This window comes from Rattus norvegicus, chromosome 10, assembly GCF_036323735.1.
Source record: "Rattus norvegicus strain BN/NHsdMcwi chromosome 10, GRCr8, whole genome shotgun sequence".
NCBI lineage: Eukaryota > Metazoa > Chordata > Mammalia > Rodentia > Muridae > Rattus > Rattus norvegicus.
In genome coordinates, this window is record NC_086028.1 from 93,165,840 (window position 1) to 93,187,081 (window position 21,242).

The 21,242-nt window shown below is 49.3% G+C and overlaps 1 protein-coding gene and 1 long non-coding RNA gene across 4 annotated transcripts in view; one reads left to right on the top strand and one right to left on the bottom strand.

The window, feature by feature from the left end:
- LOC120095197 (uncharacterized) overlaps positions 1-19,091 on the top strand; it is a 23,807-nt gene extending 4,716 nt beyond the window's left edge. Inside the window, exons 2-4 of one of the 3 annotated variants that reach the window (XR_010055849.1) lie at positions 15,923-16,135; positions 16,233-18,901; positions 19,044-19,091. This is a non-coding gene — a long non-coding RNA (uncharacterized LOC120095197). Of the gene's footprint in view, positions 1-15,922; positions 16,136-16,232 lie in introns of all 3 variants that reach the window. The other 2 variants (XR_010055848.1, XR_005490489.2) reach the window with 2 other exon arrangements.
- The window catches only part of Cacng4 (calcium voltage-gated channel auxiliary subunit gamma 4), a 62,061-nt gene continuing 58,389 nt past the window's right edge, over positions 17,571-21,242 (bottom strand). Inside the window, exon 4 of the mRNA NM_080692.2 lies at positions 17,571-20,431. Within this exon, the coding sequence (NP_542423.1) occupies positions 19,893-20,431 (539 nt within the window). The 3' untranslated portion in view covers positions 17,571-19,892. The remainder of the gene's footprint in view (positions 20,432-21,242) is intronic.

A 21,242-nucleotide genomic window follows, 5' to 3' on the forward strand; every position in this document is an offset into this window, starting at 1 on the left:
TGTCTGCAGGAAAGCAGAAGGAAGTCCCACAGAGCCTACCTCTCAAGCAAGCACTTTTGTGGCAAGTCCTACATTCCACCTAGTCCCCAGGCCTGAGCCTAGCTTAACAGGTCACTTCTTCTTCTTCTTTTTTTTTTTTAATTTACTATTGTCATCTCCCTGTGACGGCACCCAGAAGAGCAGCTCCACTCCTGAGGTTCATGAGCCCCTGTACTTTTCAGACATTTGCAAAGAGCTCTCTGTAGCACGCATAGCAACCTTGAGGGTCATGAGGCCAGAATTGGACTGGAGCGGTTGCTTTACCTGGTTTTCAGAAACAGGCAATAAAGATTTTCTATCCTGTGCTCCCCTCACCTCTCATGTAGCCCAACTTGAACTTGCTATGTAGCCAAGGAGTCCTGGAAATTCTCATCCTCTCTTCCTCCACCTCCCACATGCCTGGACTACTGTTGCGTGCCACCATGCTTAGTTCAGGTAATGCTGGGGCTCAAACCAGGGCCTTGTGCATGCCCGGTAAGCATGCGATCAACTGGGTTGTGTCTTAGGGCCAATTCTCTCTCTCTTTCTTTCTTTCTTTCTTTCTTTCTTTCTTTCTTTCTTTCCTTTTTTCTTTCCTCCTCCCCTTCTTTCTTTCTTTCTTTCTTTCTTTCTTTCTTTACTTCTTTCCTTCCTTCCTTCCTTCCTTCCTTCTTTCTTTCCTTTTTAATGATTCGTTTATTTATTTTATGTATGTGAGTACACTGCCACTGTCTTCAGACACGCCAGAAGAGGGGATCAGATCCCATTACAGATGGTTGTGAGCCACCATGTGGTTGCTGGGATTTGAACTCAGGACCTCTGGAAGAGCAGTCAGCGCTCTGAACCACTGAGCCATCTCTCCAGTCTGCCATTTCGTTTTCAAACAGGGATAGAAGGAGATTGATTCACAGATGACCCATCGGAAGCAAACAGGATGCAGATAGAGTGGGGGACGTGGGGAAGGTTCTGGATCCCTGTCTGATGGCCTTGTGCTTCCTAGCCCAGCTCCTGAGATTCTGCCAGTAGGTGGCCCTTTTGGGGGGAATCCATGAGGTTGACACATGACTGGAACTAGAACCCAACTAGAGCTGGGCAGAACGTTGTGTCTCAAAATCCCAGCCTCAGGATTATGACCATTTTAGGAAGGCTGTCACCAGGTGTGAGAAGCATTCAGATGCTAAAATCACAGAGTGCTGACCCCACTGAGAAAAATTACTGTGGCTTCTCCTCAGGGAGTGCTTGCTGTCTAAGTGACCCTCTGCTGGAAACCTGCCTTCTGGTTAGTTGCTGTGAGTGTGGGAGGCATGGCTGGTGGAGGTCACTGGAGGAGGGCTCTAGAGAGCTAAGGTGAGAAGCTATGAAGCTCAGCCTGCTTCCAGAGAGTCCTCTGACTTCTGATATACTAAGATGTGACAGGTCACGCCACAAAGGCTCCTGTTGCCTCCACCGAGCTGATATGTCCTCACCATGTTGGACTGAGCTCTCTCAACTGTGAGCCAAGGAAATCCTTCTCCCCTTTAGTCGCGCTTGACAGCAGCCATTGTGCCACAGACAAAAGCAGGCTCTCAAGTTAATCTTCACACTAACCCACAGGGTGAGTACAGCTGTCACTCCCACTTTATAGAGAAGGACACACAGACTCAGACACATTTGTCCACACTATGGGGAAACAGGAAAGCCGGGTGTCAGAATTTCATACCTTGAACTCTGAGCCAATGGCTGGAGCTGGGAGAAACTTGAGAAACTTTTTTTTTTATTAACTTGAGTATTTCTTATATACATTTCGACTGTTATTCCCTTTCCCGGTTTCCGGGCAAACATCCCCCTCCCCCCCTCCCCTTCCTTTTGGGTGTTCCCCTCCCCACCCTCCTCCCATTGCCGCCCTCCCCCCAACAATCACGTTCTCTGGGGGTTCAGTCTTAGCAGGACCCAGGGCTTCCGCTTCCCCTGGTGCTCTTACTAGGATATTCATTGCTACCTATGAGGTCAGAGTCCAAGGTCAGTCCATGTATAGTCTTTAGGTAGTGGCTTAGTCCCTGGAAGCTCTGGTTGGTTGGTATTGTTGTACATATGGGGTCTCGAGCCCCTTCAAGCTCTTCCAGTTCTTTCTCTGATTCCTTCAACGGGGGTCCTATTCTCAGTTCAGTGGTTTGCTGCTGGCATTCGCCTCTGTATTTGCTGTATTCTGGCTGTGTCTCTCAGGAGCGATCTACATCCGGTTCCTGTCGGCCTGCACTTCTTTGCTTCATCCATCTTGTCTAATTGGATGGCTGTATATATATGGGCCACATGTGGGGCAGGCTCTGAATGGGTGTTCCTTCAGTCTCTGTTTTAATCTTTGCCTCTCTATTCCCTGCCAAGGGTATTCTTGTTCCCCTTTTAAAGAAGGAGTGTGGGAGAAACTTTTAAAGTGTTCTGAAGCAGATGAGGAATCTGCAGCCCGGAGATGTGCACTGAGGGGAGATGATCTAAATAGGCTATGGGAGATGAAGTGAGACTTGCCACCTGCATGCAGGAGCTTGTGTTAGTGTGATTCCATCAGAACTGTCACTTTTATAAGAGATCCTGGGGCAGAATCTCCCAAGAGCTCCTCTACAAACCTCTCTGTCTCTGCTTCTCCTCCCTGTCCCCACCTCTGTATTCTCAACCAGACGTCAAGTGTGGCTGACCTATGGCCAGATGCTTTTCTGATATGTGCTGTGATCCTTGCTCAACTCAGAGGTCCACTGTCTCCGTGGAGACCTCTGAGGGGCTGAGACGTTTCAGGACCTTTGAGCCCTTTTAGGTGTCCCATGCTTAGGGGACAAAGGGTGGCCTCAGATACAGCTAGTATGAGCCTGATGTCTGTGGAAGTGGCATTTGGGGAACGAGACACACTTGGTGTTTGAAGACAAAGTATCTAGAAGAGAAAACTACTTAATTTTAGCAATTGTGGGCTTGTGAAGCATACAGATACATTTTGTTTCCAGCCATTTGCACCCTTTGCTCTCCCGTACTACCTCTGGGGGCGGGTGTCTTTATAATGGGGCAGAGCTCAGAGATACATTCAGTGTCATCCAGGATGCCACTGTACAGCCATCAAGCAAGCCAGGCACTTAGCTATTTCTTTCTGCATTTCCCTCGGCTGGGGGCAGGTATGTGCTGAGTCCTCCACCCTGTGGAGCGGAAGCATTAAACATTGATGGCCTTTTCTTTTTGAAGCCATTTTTGTGCGAAGCATGCCACTTGGCTGGCAGCTCCAGCGACTGCAGATGAGTCTTTCTTTTTCCCTCTGCGCTAAATCTCTCCATTTACACCATTTCCTGCTCAGAGACCATTCACAAGCTTCCGGGGCAACTCATCGAGGGCCTTGCTAGGCCCAGAAGGGGCTCAGAAGCTAGACGTTTGTTGGGAATCAGGGCCTGGTGACCTTCACATTGCCTGCCTACTTTGGGCACTGCCTGGAGTACCAGGCAAGGGAGCATCTCCCATGGGTAGCAGGAGAGTGGGCAGAAGTTTACTGGGGACAGAGCCAGTGGCTCCAGGATCACACCCCACTAGGCCAGTCTCCAGCTGTGTGGCTTCCAGCAGGACCTGAGCCTCTTTAAGCTGCCCCATCCTCCTCTGTAAATCCGGGGCAATGGGTCTGGAGGGAGCTGGTGTAGAGATTAAGATGATGGGTTTAACCAGTTTGGCCCATGACAGATGCTATGAGCTGAATTATGGCTCCTATAATTCACATCTAGAAGTCCTAGGCGTGACAGCAATGCTATTTGAATGGATGAGGTCTGAGGAGAGAATTAGGCTTAGGCGAGACTGCGCTGGCTGAGTCCCCCTGATGGGATTGTAAGATGAGGTCAGGGCTGTCTCAGCCTCTCTCTTGGTCATGTGAGGACATGAAGGGAAGACAGCTTGTCTTCAAGCCAAGGAATCTGAGCTCTCTGAAAAAAAAATCCAACCAGGCTGGCACCAGAACTCTGAGGGAACACATTTCTGCTTATTTAAGCCACCCGGTCTGTGGTATTTTGTTATATCAACAGCGGTCGGAGCAGACTAATATAGCAAGCAGTTGACTCAGGGTAGTGTTCTTTGTAGGCTACAGATGTATCTGTTTTCCTGGATGAGGGAGAGACTTCTAGAAGGCAAGCGCTGAGGCAATGCTAGGCACTCGTTCTAAGATCTTCTCCAATGGCTCAGTCTAGACCGGAACCCATGGAGGCATCTTCATAGTGGCTACTGAGTGATGGGTGGGTGGATGGATGGACAGATGGACTAAAAGTAGATTATAGATTCTAATCCACAAGATGAGCAAAAGGAAATACCCACGTGTTTAAGGTCACAAGCACCTAGGAATGGCAATAGCTGTCGATCTGGTGACACTTGGGCAATTTACCTTCAGTTTCTGAGGGATGCTTTACACAGTGGAAGCAGGCAAGCATGAGGAGAGTGTTCCAACTCGGGGTGGAACTTGGTCTGGGCAGTGCATGTACTCCTGTCTAACAGTGCACCTCGCAATCCAGGACCTCACCTGCATTGAGCCTTATGTACGCCTGACTTCATCAATGGAGTTTCTCCTCCCTTGGCGACTTCTTGCCAGCTTCGCCTTTTCTGGTTTGTTTCTGTTCAAAGTACTCCAGGGCATGTCAGGGATTGGGAGACAGGGAGCCCATCCTGGCTGGACTGGTCTGGGTGCATGCGCAGTATGGCAGACTGTTTTCTGAGTGAACTGTTAGGGGGAGCACTCCTATTCACCATCTCACGCCTATACATAATTGAGCTTGCATATGGTTAGTCAGCGGCATCATGGGAAGAGATATATCCCTTGCTCCTGACCTTGCCGGCTTAACTCAAGCTAGAGACTAAAATGCGAAGGTCAGTCACACTAGAATCACATTCTTATTTGACCTTAAGAAGACATTCTGAACATGAAGTCACAGGAGCCGTTCTGACTGGCAGGAGTTCGTATATGTAGTGACACGCGACATTACACTTGACCTCATCACTCTGCTGGGCAAGGTCAGCTGGGAGTCCGCACCTGGTCTCGTCTAAACTCTGCTGTGTGGATCCTCTTCTTTTGCTAATTTGAATTTTCATCCTTAAAGATGAGATGGTAAATTAAATTAAGACACTAAAAAGAGCAAGCGGTCACAATCAGGGTAAAGGATTTTCCATTCTGTGAGTCGTCCTTGTGAGCCAAGGGAGGGCATTTGGGGGACAGCTCACCCTGAACGTACAAAGGCAGGAGCAGCGACATGGGTTAGCATGGATTGTGAGGGAGCTGAGGAGTGGATTGGAAGATGGGAGGCAACAGAGAGGAAAAGAACCCAGATTTTAAAAATCGCATGTAGTTTATAAAAGGAAAACGAAGGGAAAGATGTCATCAGGGTCAGACCTTGCAGGGCCCTGGAAACCATGTAAAAAGACAGAATGTTCCAGAGTCACAGTCATAAGAATGTTGAGAAATGGCTGAAGTGTTTTTCCTTCCCGTTATTTACGTTTTTAATTAACATTTTAAAAAATTGGAACAAGCACAGAGGCACATGGCTTTAATTTTAGCACTTGGGAGACAGAGGCAGGTGGATCTCTGAGGGTTTGAGGACAGCCTGGTTTCCATAGTGAGTTCCAGGACAGCAACGGCTATACAGAGAGACCCAGTGTCAAAATAAAAAAAAATAATAAAAAATAAAAATAAAAATAAAAAAAAACAAAACCCCAAAAACCCAAAACCATTTTTTTAAAAAAAAGATTTATTTATTTTATATATAGAAGTACACTGTAGCTGTCTTCATACACACCAAAAGAGGGCATCAGATCTCATTACAGATGGTTGTGAGCCACCATGTGGTTGCTGGGATTTGAACTCAGGACCTCTGGAAGAGCAGTCAGTGCTCTTAACCACTGAGCCATCTCTCCAGCACCCCTTCCCCCTTAAAATTATACTGTATGCATGATGGGGGCAGGGGAAGCCTCGTCCTATGGCACGCATGTGGAGGTCAGAGGTTAACTCTGCAGCTCCTTCTCTCCTACCCTGTATGCGGCTTCTGGGGAAGCTCGGTGGCCAGCTTTCTTGAGATGCACCTTTACCTGCTCAACCATTTTTCCAGTGTGTCTCTTGTTCTTTTGAGACAGGATCCCATTCAGGGTTGCTGAATTCACTCTGTAACCAGGCAGGCCTTGAACCTGTAATCTTCCTGTCATAGCTTCCTGAGGAACTGGAGTCACAGGCCTGAGCCACAAGGCTTGCTTTTACTAAAGGGCTTTGAGCAAGGTAGATATATCTTATCTTAATTACTCTTCTATTGCCATGAAGAGACATCTTGACCAAGGCAACTTACAGAGCAGAGGTTCTCAACCTGTGAGTAGCAGCAACTCCTTTGAGGGTTGAATGACCTTTTCATAGGGGTTGCCTAAGACCATTAGAAAACACAGATATATTTACATTGCAACTCATAACAGTAGGAAAATTACAGTTATGAAGTAACATTGAAAATAATTTTATGGTTTGGGGATCACCATAACTTGAGGAAATGTATTAAAGGGTTGCTGTAGCCTTAGGAAGGTTGAGAACCATGGTTCTAGAAGGAAGAATTTATTGGGGTTTACAGTTGTAGAGTAGTAGAGTCCATTGCCATCATGATGGGGAGCATGGCAGTAGGCAGGCATGGCACTGGAGCAGTAGGGGAGAGCTCACATTTTAAAACAACAATCACAAGGCAGAGAGAGAGAGAGAGTGAGTTACCTCATAATGGCATAAGCTTTTTAAACCTCACAGCCCATCCCCAAAGACACATTTCCTCCAATAAGGCCACACCTCCTAATCCTTCCCAAATAGTTCCACCAATCGAGGACCAAGTGTTCCAGTGTATGAACTACTTATGGGGCTATTTGCATTCAAACCACTACACTTGCATCAAGGCTGTCTGTGTGCAAGTGATGGGAGAGAGTGAGGCCACTCCTACGAGTGGCAGTCACCAAGTGAACCAAGGCAGGTGCCTCGTGGGAGAGGGTCTGTTTGTAAAACCCAAAGGTGTAGACATAAAAGGATTTGATGAGAGACTGACTATGGGAAAGAGCGAAGACTGGTGTCATGGAAGATATGATGGTTTGTATATGCTTGGCCCAGGAAGTGGCACTATTAGGAGGTGTGGCCTCATTGGAGGGGGCGTGGTCTTGTTGGAAGAAATATGTCACTTTACAGGTGGACCTTGAGACCTCCTATGCTCAGGTTCCATCCAGTGTGAAAGACACCCTCCTCCTAGCTACCTTCAGAGTCTCTTCCTGGCTGCTTTCAGATCAAGATGTAGAACTGTTGGCTCCTTGTCCAGCACTGAGTCTGCCTGGATGATGTCATGCTTCCCACCGTGATGCTAGTGGACTGAACCTCTGAAATTGTAAGCCAGCCCCAATTAAATGTTTGCCTTTATAAGAGTAGCCTTGGTCATGGTGCCACCTCGAGCAATGGAAAGCCTAACTAAGACAGAGGCTTTGGTAGGCAGGGATATTGTTGACTGGAACACAATACCTGAGGGAGAAACTGAGTTTTAGGTTCAGAAACTGTGTTCCTGGGTCTAGTCTGTTGTTATAATCTAGATCTTCAAAGGCAATGGCTTCATTTGGCAGTATACCCTCTTTTCAAGTTATAGTCTAGGCTATAGGGTGGTAGGGTGGCCATTTTCATCCAGGAAGCCATGCACCTAGGAATCTGCCCTCTTGCTGCCTCACTGTGTGCTTGTTCTCCTATGTGAGGCTAATAGAAGGTTCAAGAAGAGTTTTCCGGTTCAAGTCAGATGTGCAGTGAAGACTCAAGCTGGGCAATGCTCTTGAATTGGCTCTTAAACTCCCTGCTGCCAGTGGACTGGCGGGTGTATCCCTTCGTTTGGAGGAAATCATGAGCGGGCAGATCGCAATTCCCCGAGAGTCAGCAATTTTGAGCTTAAGGTAGAGAAGCCTAGGTTTACTAGAAGGCAGCAGCCAATAAGATGAGGTGTGATGAAGGTCCCGGTGGGAAAGTGCCCGCTGATTTTTTAACAACCAACAGGTGATAAAGCAACACAACAAATAATAATTTATGGTTATAGCCGAGGGACGGATGGCAGGTAAGGAAGGACAGACAGCCACCAGAGGCCATTGCCTTGACATGTTTAGCTTAGAAGGTCACAGGGGGAGCAAAGACCTGAAGGGCTTGTAGGGTAGAAGAGGATTAATTTGCTATTTTAAGAGCTAAATCGAATGTGTTTGCACCCTTGAGCAAGATTAAAGAGGAGAGGCAGCAAGATGGCTCAGTGAAAATGCTGGCAGACTAACTGTATAGCCTGAGGACCTGGGTTCGAGTCCCAGAACGCACAGAAAGGTGGAAGACAAGAACTGACTCCAAAGAGTCGTCCTCTGACCTCCACATAAGTGCCGTGACACATACCTCAACCATCATACAGACACAGAATGATACTAATAATTAATAAAACGTTTTTTTAAAAAAGGAACCCCCCCCCCCCCCAAAATTCAGATAGAAGGGCCAGCATCAGATAGGAGGGCCAGCATCAGATAGGAGGAGGAGGGCCAGTTACCTCTTCTACCATGGCGGGGAAGAGGAGCATCATGGGACAGATTAGTGTACAGGTGGTAGAGAGATGAGCGCTATGAGCTTCGGAAGCCTCTGGTTTCCTTGGTGACCTAAGAGATCAAATCAAGAGCTGAGCCTAGAAGTAAAGGGAGGGTCCAGGGACAGCCGTAGTGAGGATGGGATGACAGCTTAGATGGGGCACCAAGAACGGTTGTTGGGAGTCAGTGACGTGCTGAGGCATGGCCAGGATCTTGTACTCATTTTCTGCTGCTTTGGGAACCGTCACGCACTCAGTGGTTCAAACACTCCACATCTATTAAGTCACAGTTCAGACTGCTTTGCCACCGGGCTACAAGGAGGATGAGCATGGGTTCTGTTCCTTCTGAAGTTCTGTGGGAAGCAAACAAACCATCCGTGTGTCTCCGCCTCTGGTACGGTCCATCTTCAAAGCCAGCCGCCCTGCCACTCTGACCTCTGCCTCCAGCACATTCCCAGATCTTCTGCCTCTCTCTCTCCTTTAGGGGGACTTTTGTGATAGCACTAGGGGCATATGGGTAATCCGGGGGAATCTCCTCAGCGCGGAATACTTAACATTTAAAAAATGATTTACTGGATTACTCATTTATGTGTACCTATGTGTATCAGCATAGGAGAGAGGCTTAGAGAGCTGGGAGGCCAAGGAGCCAGTCATTCGGAGTGACTTAACCTGACGGACCCTCTTTTGTGTGATGTGGCTGGGGCTCGGGCATAAAGGAAGTCTGTCACCAGACGTACCGTCTCTGACACATGCGCAGGAGTAGTGGAGAGGACTTAAGGGATAGCAGTGATAGGAAAGGATTGGGTTGCCCCATTCAAGCCTGCAGAAAAGGTGGTTTTTTTTTTCCTCCTGGAAGAAGGGTTTGGAACTATCCACATTTGGCACTGGATGCCTCCTCTCGTAACTCCAAATCCATGGCCCCCACGTTCTAGCCTTCTATTTCCCGAGATCATCTTGCCGGTTTTGTTGGAAGCTGCGCGTCTCAGACGTATCTCTTCTAGCATCTTTTTGGACCCTTCAGGTCCCCAGAGCTCCCTTTTCCCTTACCACTTACCTCCTGGGGCTGAGCAGCCAAGGGTGCTGTACTGAGAAACGGAGACTTTCCAGGGTGGGTGCATTTCTTCAGAGAGGCCTGGAGGAGGCGGGGTCTTTACGGGAGGGCGTGGAATCCTTGCTCCAGACAATGGAAAGAAACTCAGAGGAGGGATTTGAAGCTGTAGGGAGTTCTGGAGAGCACCATGGAAATGGAGGATGGGTGGGAGGTGCAAGGAGAGCTAGAGCTAGGGCAGAGCCCCAGAGACAGGCCATTTTGAAAGCAACCACCACAGAATCCCCGCTACGCCTTCCCCTGCAACTGCCACTCCTAGTCAAGAGCAGGAATATTTTCTCTTTAGCCCAGAAAGGTTTTTCCATCTTCTGAGACTTCCACTTTCTTTCTTTCTTGCCTTCAGGACACTTGTCCTTGTATCAGAAGCTACGCGCAGGGGTTTTCTAGGCACGAGAGAGGCGTTTGTCCTGCTGCTTCCTCCGTCAGGTCTTTGAGGAAGCGAGTTTCCAGGTGTACTGGCTGGCCGTGTGTGTCACCTTGACACGAGCTGGAATTACCACAGAGAAAGGAACCTCCATTTGAGGAAATGTCTCCAAGAGATCCAGCTGTAAGGAAGGCATTTTCTTAATTAGTGATCAAGGGAGGAGGGCCCAGCCCATTGTGGTTGGTTCCATCCCTGGGCTGGTAGTCCTGAGTTCTATAAGAGATTAAGCCAAGCAAGCCAGGGGAAGCAAGCCAGTAAGTAACATCCCTCCATGGCCTCTGCATCAGCTCCTGCTTCCTGACCTGCTTGAGTTCCAGTCCTGACTTCCTTTGGTGATGAACAGCAATGTGGAAGTGTAAGCTGAATAAACGTTTCCTCCCAACTTGCTTCTTGGTCCTGATGTTTGTGCAGGAATAGAAACCCTGACTAAGTCACAAGGTGACTCTAGATTCAGCCATGAAGCCTTCAGTAGCCGGTCTAGGCTATGAAACAGAGAGAAACCAGGAGGCTCTGGCCCTACTGAACTAAACTGAGAACCCTTCAGTGTATTTGGTGTGTGTGTGTGTGTGTGTGTGTGTGTGTGTGTGTGTGTGCGTGTGGGTGTGTACTGCTTCTGAGAGTTGGTTCCTTACCTGGTGTAAAACCAGGTCCTCCCTCAGGCTTGGTGGCAAATGCCTCTACCCACTGAGACATCTTGTCAGGCCTCCAGCCAATATTTAGTGGCTGTTTGAAGTTCCTAGGTTTGGAGTGATTTCCCCCTCAGCTCTGTTAGCTGATGAGCTGTGTGATGTGGGGGAGGGGAATGCACTTGGGGGTGGCTGAGGATGGGCAAGAGTGTGGTCTGCTGGAACGAAACATCTTAGGATATAGTATTGCCTAGGCGTGTCTGGGAGGGGCCATCTAGACTAGATTAGTCACTGGGTGTGTCTGTGAGACACCATCTAGATTAGGTTGGCCTCTGAGTATGTCTGTGAAGGATCGTGTAGTTCACAGAGCTTAGCCTTCCTAAGACTGGGACCCTTTAATACAGTTCTTCATGTTGTGGTGACCCCCGTCCCAGTCATACATTTTTTTGTTGCTCTTTCATAACTGTTAATTTTGTTACTGTTATGAACTATAATGTAAATATCCGTGTTTTCTGATGGTCTCAGGTGACCCCTGTGAAAGGGCTTGTGACACACAGGTTGAGGACCCAGTAGTCTAGATTAATTGAGGTGGGAAGACCCACCCTGAATGTGGGTGGCATCATCCGATGGGTTGGGATCCTGAGCTGAGTAGAAAGGAGAGAGTGTACGAAGTCCTGTCACCTCTCTCTCTGCATCCTGACTGTGGATGTAAGGTGGCCAGCTACCTCAAGCCCCTGCCACCGTGTCGTGATGGACCACATCCCCAAACCGAGCATCGAAAGAAACCCTTTCTTCTGTATGTTGCCTCTGTCAGGTATTTTTGTCATAACAAGGGGGAAACTAGCTGACACCCTGGGTGTTGAAGCCTGAGGTTTTCATCAGCCTCAGGGTTAGGGAAGTCTTGACTGAGAGGTCTCCAGATCGCCACCAATATAGTATGAGAATCCTAAGTCTTAGCTCCCTTCGGGTGGCATCTACCGGTAAGCCAATAGCAACGTTCGGCAACAGGACACCACTCAAACAGCCATCTCTCTACTGTTTGTAGCCACTAAATATTGGTTTTTGTATTGGGTTCATAGCTCAGTGGTGAAGCATGTTTAACGTGCTTGAGGCCCTGGGCTTTATTCCCAGCACAGCACATCAAAAATATAATTTTGAAGTATGCTTAAAGATGTGGGTGGGGGCTGGGACGCAGCACAGAGGCTAGAATGCTTGCATTGCATGCGTAGTGCCCAGAATTCAAGCCACTTCCCCCACACGGTCTATAACTTGGATGTGGTAGTATAGACCTTTAATGCCAACACTTGAGAGGTGGAGGCAGGAGAATATGAAGTTTGAAGTTACCATGCGTAGTTTCCAGGCTGGCCACGGACAGGTGAGGTCTTGTGCAAGAGTCTTGTGATCAAAACTAGCAAATAGAGACGGCAGAGGTGTCTCCTTAAGCCACAGTTCCCCTGGCCCCTTTTATAGGCAATGAAATATTAACTGCTTTTTTTCTTTGGTAGGACTTTTGACTGATCTCTCTCTCTCTCTCTCTCTCTCTCTCTCTCTCTCTCTCTCTTTCTGTGTGTGTGTGTGTATACATGCATGCTCACAAGTATGTTTTAATCTCTGTAGTGTATGCATGTACATATGTGTATACACACACACACACACACGCACACACACACACGCGCACACACACACACTTGTATATGTGTGCAGAGGAACACATATACAAGTGAACTTGGAGCTCATTGATTTAGCCGGAGTGGCTGGCTATCAAGATTCGTAGGCTCTACCTGTCTATGTCATCTCAGCACTGGGGTTATGGATGTGTGCCGCCATGCTGACCTTTTAATGTGAGTTTTGAGGTCCAAAAACCTCAGGTCTACTAACTCTTTCTGTTTTGGCTTTTCAAGACAGGATTTTGTGTGTGTGTGTGTGTGTGTGTGTGTGTGTGTGTGTGTTGTGTGTGTGTGTGTGTGTGTAGCGTTGGCTGTCCTGGAACTGACTCTGTAGAGCAGGATGGCCTTGAAATCACAAAGATCCACCTGCCTCTGCCTCGTGAGTGCTGGAATTAAAGGAGAAAGCCACCACCACCCAGCTTGACCATAGAAAATTTAAAACAGAAGCATATATATATATATATATATATATATGTACATATATATATATATATATCATGGATTTGGTTATTACAGTTGTATTTGTAGGTTCTGGGTATTCCACTGGGGATGGTGTGTCCCCTAGAATGCTTATCAGGGGACAAAGGCCAGAAAGGACAAGCCCCTTCCCTTTCAGGCAGAAGCACAAGGTGGGATCCTTCCTTGACTTCAGTCTTAGGGCTCTGAGGTCCCTTCGGCAGTTTTGTTGAAAGCTGCAAGTTTAAACGTTTCTCTGTGGAGAGTGTCTACTCCACTTCCCCTTGGACTCTAAGATCCATGAATGGCCCCACCTTTCCTCCCTCACAGTTCTCATCTTGAGGGCTGGGCAGACAGGTGCTGTATTTGGGACCCACACAGGGACCAGAAGTCAGGTGGCCCATTCTGTGTTTTCCTCCTTTCCTTGAAGCCAGATCCATTTTGGTGACCAGTAGAGGACACGTCTTCTACTGGTATGGCTAGGCTTCTGGGGACCCCGGGCCTTTTCAGCCCTGTGTGTGAGCTTTAGAAGCCAGAAATTTCCCAAGAAGAAATGGAGGTTGCTGGATGGGGCTTGCAAGTATCCTAGCCATTACTATCCAAAGGTCTGGGGCACATGAAAGGTGAAGTAAGTGGTTGTCAGTGGAAGGAACTGGTCATAGGAAGGCTCTACCAAATGCGGGTATGCTGTCAAGAGAGGTGGGCATGGGCAGGTCTGGTTCTCAAGAGCTGTTCTAGAACAATCCAGCTCCTTGAGAGCTTTCACTAGACACTCTTGAGCATTAAAATTCGATCTTTTAAAAAAGACTTGCACTTATTATCTTAGTTATGTGCAGAGTAGATGTTTGTGTCTGCATGCGGGTCTGTATACCTGAGTGCAGTTGTCTGCAGAGGCTGAAGGTATCCAATCCCTAGAGCTGGAGTTACAGTATGATGTGAACTGCCTGACGTGGGTGCTGGAGACTGAACTCAAGTCCTTAATAGCAGCAGTACCCGCTCTTAACGGATTTTTTTTTTTTTTTGGTTCTTTTTTTTCGGAGCTGGGGACCGAACCCAGGGCCTTGCGCTTCCTAGGTAAGCGCTCTACCACTGAGCTAAATCCCCAGCCCCAGCAGTACCCGCTCTTAACCATTGAGCCATCTCTCCAGCCCCTCCGACGAAGAGTTTAAGCTGGGTCTTTTTAAAGCAGTTCCCTGTTTAAAACTTAATTCATTCTCTCAAAGACCCTGGTGGCTCCTCATCGGATAGCAGGGATGGGGCTGTGGTGGGGCTGTGAAAGGCTGATGGCTGCCCATTGCTGCTGCCCTAGGGGGGAAGGGCTGGAGTTTGTCATGACCTTTCTTGACCCTTGGTCACATCACTGCACCTGCCAAGTGGTCACACTGGGCAATGCTTCTGAACTTGTTCAATCCTACTAACATTCTGTTTCCAAAATCTAGGGACAAAGGCTTCAAGGAGGCGCCCCATCCTTCATCTTGTGACTGGGGCCATTTCCACTTTCCTTCCTCAGCCCCCAATTTCTATTTTGGAAATGCAGAGCTCGACAATCAAGAGGAAAACAAAAAAAAAAAAAAAAAAACAAAAAAAAAAAGAGGCAGAAATCCTACCAAGTGACAGAAAAAAAAAAGGAACGTGGAGAATTAGAAAAGCAAATATCTTAGGTTCATTGTCTAGACATAAGTAACTTGTGGCTGCTGTGTGGTCTTGCATGAGTGACCACCCCGTTCTGTGCCTTGGTTTTCCTCTCTGCAGTCAGCCTAGTGCAGGGCTCTTGCCCCTGGCTTTACTGATGTTTGGAACAGACGTTCTGAGGGTAAGAGGCTATTCTGGGCACTGAACAAGATTCAGCAGCATCCTTTGCGCTCCCAGAAGACCCACATGCATCCACTTCAAGGAGAAATGTCTCAGGCATTGACAAGTGCCCACTGTGGTGTAAAATCTCTTCCCACTAGAGAGCCACTGAGCAGGACGTCTTACTCCGTTTTAGTGGTTATGAAATTATAAAGGTTACCTTCCCTTTCTTTCATTTCTTCTACACACTCTCCCGTGTTTGAAATTGATTCCTCTATGATGAGCAGGTGGACGAGGCGAGGCCAGGCCAGGCCAGGCTGGCTCGACATGTGCTTGACGGTGTTGTGTCCTTGTGTGATAAAGGCCTGGGCTCAAATCTGTTCCTCACTTGGGAAGAGGGTGACATGGGCCCATCTTACACAAAGGACTGGGACAGAGTTCTCTGCTCCTGTATCCAGAGCAAAGATAAAGCCAGAAACCATATGGGACCCAAGAGGGGTGGCTCAGGACACATAGAGGTTGGCACTGTCACAGGCAAAGACTTTACTTTTAAGTGAACAAGCCTTAGGAGTTTTGGGTTGTAGAAAGGCAGGAGATTCCAAAAGGTGTCTGCCAGGGACAGAGCCTGGTAAGATGTCCCCCTAACTCTTTCTTACTCCTACAGGTCACAGTCCTACTTTCTCTTGCGCTTGGATGTAGCGATGTGACTGTGTTCTTCCTGGCAGCATGCAAAAGGGAGGTCACACCTTCCTGGTCCATTCAAACCCAAATCACCTACTTTCAACTTCCATCTGCTACAGGGCAACCTCCACAGCCTGGGCGTGAGTCTCTGCATGACAGCGTGGCCCAGGGCCTGTCTCCACACTCTACTGGGTGGACTTCATATGAGAGAAGTGGAGCTCTTTCATCTTCATCGTTAACACTGGGGGCTGTTGAGCATGTCATTGGCTTTCTCTTCCATAATGCAATGGAGGCGAGGATGGATGCTACTGAGCTGGCCCGGGGCTGGGCAAGGAGTGTTTGTGTTTTCTTCTTTTTAGAAATGAATGTATGCCGGGCATGGGGGCGCACGCCTTTAATCTCAGCACTTGGAAGGCAGAGGGAGGGGGATCTCTGTGAGTTTGAGGCCAACCTGGTCTACAAAATGAGTTTCAGGACAGCCAGCACCGTAACACGGAGAAACCCTGACTCCTAAAGCTACAAATAAAAAGCGAGTCTCAGTCTCTCTCCTCTCTCTCTCTCTCTCGTGTGTGTAGTTCACATGGGTGCACGGAGAAACCCTATCCCCGTCCTTTGAGGCAGGGTCTCTCATTGACCTTGGAGAACATCTGACTGGCCAGAAGCAGCACCAGGGATGCTCCCATCTCTGCCCTCCCAATGCTGAGGCTGTCGGCACGGCACCCACCACCTTGGGCTGGAGATCTTTGAGTGAGACCTGGGGATTGGACTCAGGTCCTCATGCTTTCAAGGTAGGCCCTCTACTGACTGAGCCGTCCCTCACCTCCAGCCCCGAACTTTATTTTCGTTAAAGAACTACAACGTTGGTTTCTGTGTCGATTCTAACAGACCCGATCTCTGCAAATTAGGGAGGCAGCCCTTCCAACTCAGCTGAACACGTGACCACGTGACCACGTGACTACAGGAGTGGTGGCAAGTCCTTAAATGCAACCTGGCACGAGAGTCAGCCCAGGATGACCGCACAGCTTCTGCTGAGACAGGGTTTCTTCCAGGCTAAGAATAAACAGTGGACACGAACGTCTTGGCACAAGGCGTTAACTCCAGGCCAAACTACTCCAGGATGGCAGCACGGCCAGTCTACACTGTGGTCACTGGTGGGACCTGGCAAAGGCCTGGACTCCCCAGGCTGTGGGACCTGATAGCTCAGCACAGTCGGGGACATGTGTTTGAAAGAGGGATAAGAAACCAGGACAGAGAGTTCAGACAGGCTGGGAGAGGGCAGAAGTATGGGGACAACAGATCTCAGTCCTTAGCTTGGTGCCCTTCCCTGGGATCAGGATGCGGAGAAGCTGTTGAAGAAGGAAAGGAGAGTATGGTTTCAGAGAGCCCAGCAGAGCAAGCCCATCATGCTTGGGAAGGAAATTCCAGGTCACAGTCCTACGAGGCAGGAATAGTGACGTGGGGTGGTGACGTTGCCGGGCTGTGGGGTGGGCAGAACGAAGGGAAGTCACTAATGATCTTTCCTTAGGCCCCCGATATCCAGCAAAGGCCACGCGAGGGAGAAGCTGGTGACTCACAGCAGTTGTTGGAGCCTGCACGATCTGCCAAGTATAGCTTGGGCAGATGGGTCCTGGCCCTTCTCACCCTCTCTTACCCTGCCCCTCCCTGTGTCGGGGGCAGTGGCAGCTGGCTGCCCTGACTGTGTTCTATGTGGGGGTGCGGAGACAGTTATCAGCCAAGGGAAGCCATTGGTCCCCCCTAGTGTCTCCTTCAAGAAGGCCTCTTGTATCCCAGTCCCAGGAAAGGGCACCAAACTAGGAGGCTGAGTCCTGTTGCCTGCATATTTCTACCCGGTCCATCTAAACTCTCTGTCCTGGTTACCGGGCCCCTTTCTTCCCATCTTAGAAGGAAACCTAGGGAAAAGTGTCCCTGGGAATCCCGAGCTACCAGTTCCCACAGACCTGGGGAAGTCAGGGCTTTGCCAAGTCCCATCAGTGGCTTGCTCAGCGGCTCCCAGCTTACGCATGGCAAAGCACCTCGATGGCAAAGCACAGCCTGGTCCTCAGATTCAAGACAGAGACATCAGTCTTGCCCACATGGTGTCTACCCTAACTGCCTTACCCTTTCTCTTGGATGTCCCACTTAATTCCTACACCTGGGATACTAGGCACCACTAAGGACTTCAAAGGAGCACGCTCCTCACCTCCCCATATCAAAAATAGGGCATTTTAAAAACGTTTTTATTTAATTAAAAAAAAGACGGAACTAATAATCCCAAACCACTGATGGGTACAGGGTCACTGGGGCTTAACTGGTGAAACACACAGGGAAGGGGGGGTTGGGACAGAGGAAGGGCAGGAAGGTGGTCTCAGACCGAGTGTCCCTTCAGACAGGGAACCAGATCTGAGCCTGTCAGCAGTAGGGTCCAGCTCTACTCCCTTTGTCCCACAGGAAGGGAAAAGCTGGAGACCAGGGTCCCCAGAATGACGCCAGCAGCCAGTGGGAGAAAGACCGTGAGGGTTGGGACAGCTGAGGCCTTCTCCCTGTGTTCTACCCCTCTGTCTCTTTTCTTCCTAACTCTTTCTTGGAATGGGCCTGTTGGAACCGGACAAGAGGTAGGAGTCATCGGAACACAGCTTTCTAATGTGGAATCGTGGAAACCTTGGGGACCAGGGTTGGGATGGTGGTGGCTTGTGTGGAAGTTTACCACAGGCTGCTCTATTGCCAGAAGAGACATCAGACTGGTCCTGGGTCTCCCTGGGGGCTGGGGCTTCCTTCAGCCTCATTGGACGTTATAATGGTGGTGAGGACAGGGGAGGGTGGGTGGGGAGGGAGGCAGGGAGAGGGCCTGCAGCAGGGACAGACCACACACATCTTGACATTGGCACCTCACTGCTGCACATGCTTTGACACATACTGACGAGCCAACCTGGCCAGGAGGGAATGGTTTTGAGCAAGCACAAAGGAGTCTTGGCATGCTCACGTCTCAGCTCACCAGCTCATAGGCAACTGGCTATGATACGGGTTGTCTTCTGGTGGTGGTGGTGGTGGTGGTGGTGGGCAATAAAGGGCGGGCAGGAAAGGACAACTGGACCTGGATCTGAACTCCGAGTTAGCCTAGGGGGGTGGGCTCCATGAGCAGGTGACTGAGGTAAGAATTGGCTTGTCATTTCTAAGTGAGACAGTTACAGGGGATGGGGGCGGGGGGCGCGTCACAGATGACTGTTCAAAATTGGATTAAGAAGTCTCAAAAAGTAAGAAACGGTTGATCCTTAGAAAGCACGTGTGTTATAGAAAAGAGGGTGAGTCTCGCTTTCTGGAGAGTTCTTTCTAAACGGAACACGCTCATGTGGTTTTGATTTTTGTTCGCCTCAAGAGGAAGAGAGGAGTTGGTTGGACGAACTGTGGGACACAGAACTGATCCTTGGATTCGGGCAAAGCTAGAAAGCCCAGCGAGGCCCCTTGAGTCAAATGTTCACCGAGTCCTGGAGCGGGCAGAATAAATGATCATGGCAGGAGTCGGGGGAGATGTTGTTGATCTTTCTGAGGATAAAGAGGTGAGTCCAGCTTGATCTTCGGCTGATGTTCTCCGGGATGCTGTGACTCCCAACCTCGTGGAAATGGATGCTCTTTCTTTCTTCTTTTTGGTCTCTGCCCACTCTCAGGTTCCCCTTTCTCAAGCTTGCACATCTGTTTCAGAACACCAGTTTGGAGGTGGGGGCATGGCCTGACCCAGCAGGGCCCTCTGCTGCTCAGGCGACAGAATGGTTCCTCAGGCCAGTGTGGAGGGACAGAGCCGAAGGCCACATATCCACCTTCCCTCAGATCCACGAAATCCTCCAGACCACCAAGATGAGTCAGTATGTCCTGTATATTCTGAGCTCAGCAGAGACTTCCAGAAGCAGGTAGGAAAAGCCAGCAGAGCCTCTGAATTTGCCCTGGACTCCTGGTCTCCTGAGGTGGAGAGAAGCCGGCCGCAGGACAGCTCAAGGCCGAAGCACCAGTTAGCCATAGAGCTTTCTCTTCAGGATGGGTGATATTTACAACCACCAGATCCGCTAGGGTGCCAGACAGGGAGAGGCTGAGGGAGACACAGAAGGGAATGGAATGAGCTTAGGCTCACTCCGGGGCTCCAGGACACAGGAACTTCTGGGTAGGAAACAGACGATGGGAAACCAGAGGTCCCAGTATCTAGAAGAAGCCTTCCTGTGGCCCGGTGCCCGGTGAAGGGGGATGCGTTTGGCATCTGGCATGACTGGTTTCCTGGTTCCCAAGAGGCAGGCTGATGCAGCTTCTGGGAAATTCTTAGGCCTCCTGAGAAGTTCCAAGATCACAGAGGGCAGCAGAGAGTCCGCCTTCGGTTTCTACCTTATCCCTGACTCCAATCTCCTAACTTCCTTCACTCTGAGCAAGCCCATGGCATCTTCTGGAGGCCAGGGAGGACTGCGCTCAGCTCCAGTTCACTGTCTATAATCTTAAGGGTCACCCTGTTCTGTGTTTCACAAACAGCCACCTTGGGAGAGGCCTGTGCGGAGAGGGGCGGGTAGGTCACACGGGAGTCGTCCGCCGGTTCAGCATGCTGACGTGGAAACCCTCCTTTAGGTCCTGTTGGAAGAAGTCATGCATCTGTAGGAAGCCAGCATCCTGATCCGGACTGTAGCTGGCAGCTGTGGTCACCTTGAGGGGTTCTCTGGACAGCGTGTACATGGACAGCTCACCCATGGGAATGGCCCCCGTGATCTTCAGGCCCACAGGAGAGGCATCTCTAGAGGGTGAGGCCTCAGTGGACCTCGAACTGGACCTGGAGCGCCGTCGCCGGTACCTGTAACTCGGCATCCTGGAGTAAGGAGAGGAGGAAGAGGCCTTGAGGAACTCCCGCTTGGTCTTAAACCTCAACTCTTTGTTTTTCTCAATGTAAATGTTTACAGCCAGAACGCCCACGGTCTCCGCCACAATAAACGACAGGGCTCCAAAGTAAAAAGACCAGCCGTAGTTGTAATGGTTCTTCTTGTCTTCGTCACGCTTGTCACTGGGGTCGCCCGTGTTGCTGGAAATGTAGACGATGATGCCGATGATATTACTGAGGCCTGAAAGAAAAGCGGGTCAAGGAGAGAGATGGAGGTTAGACTCACAGCAGGAACGAGAGAATGGACAACAGGCTTGCTGAACGTGGGATGGTGGCCGAGGTGAATGTTTATTTATTATGGTAGTCTATCTATTTTTAATTTTTTTTTGAGATGGCATCTGATGTAGCCCAGGCTTGCCCTGTGTTTATGTAACTGGGGATGACCTTGAATTACAAGCATGGACGACTTTAGCTGGCTTGGTAACGAATTCCTTTTTCTTTATACCCTCTTTTCACCCCTCCCTCCTTCCTTTTTTCTTCTCTCTCTTTCCTTTTGAGAGGGTCTCATGTAGCCCAGGCTGGCTCAGACGCCTCTAGGTATCTGACGATGGCTTTAAATTCCCGAGTCTCTGTTTAAAATACTTATTTTATGTGCACGTGTAGTGGTATTTTGCCTGCATTTCTTTCTTTCTTTCTTTTTTTTTTTTTTTGGTTCTTTTTTTTCGGAGCTGGGGACCGAACCCAGGGCCTTGCACTTCCTAGGCAAGCGCTCTACCACTGAGCTAAATCCCCAACCCCTTGCCTGCATTTCTGTGCAACACTTGTCTGCCTGAAAAGGAAGGAAGAGGAGGGCATCAGATACCCTAGAACTGGAGTTACAGATGGTTGTAAGCCACCATGTATATATTGGGAATCGAACTCTGGTCTTCTGTAAGAGCAGCCAGTGTCCTTAACCAGTGAGCCATCTCTCCCAGTCAGGAATGCTTTTGCTTCTACCTCCCAGGTGCTGGGATTACAGCTGTGCACCACCCCAGCCAACGTGGTAGCTCGTT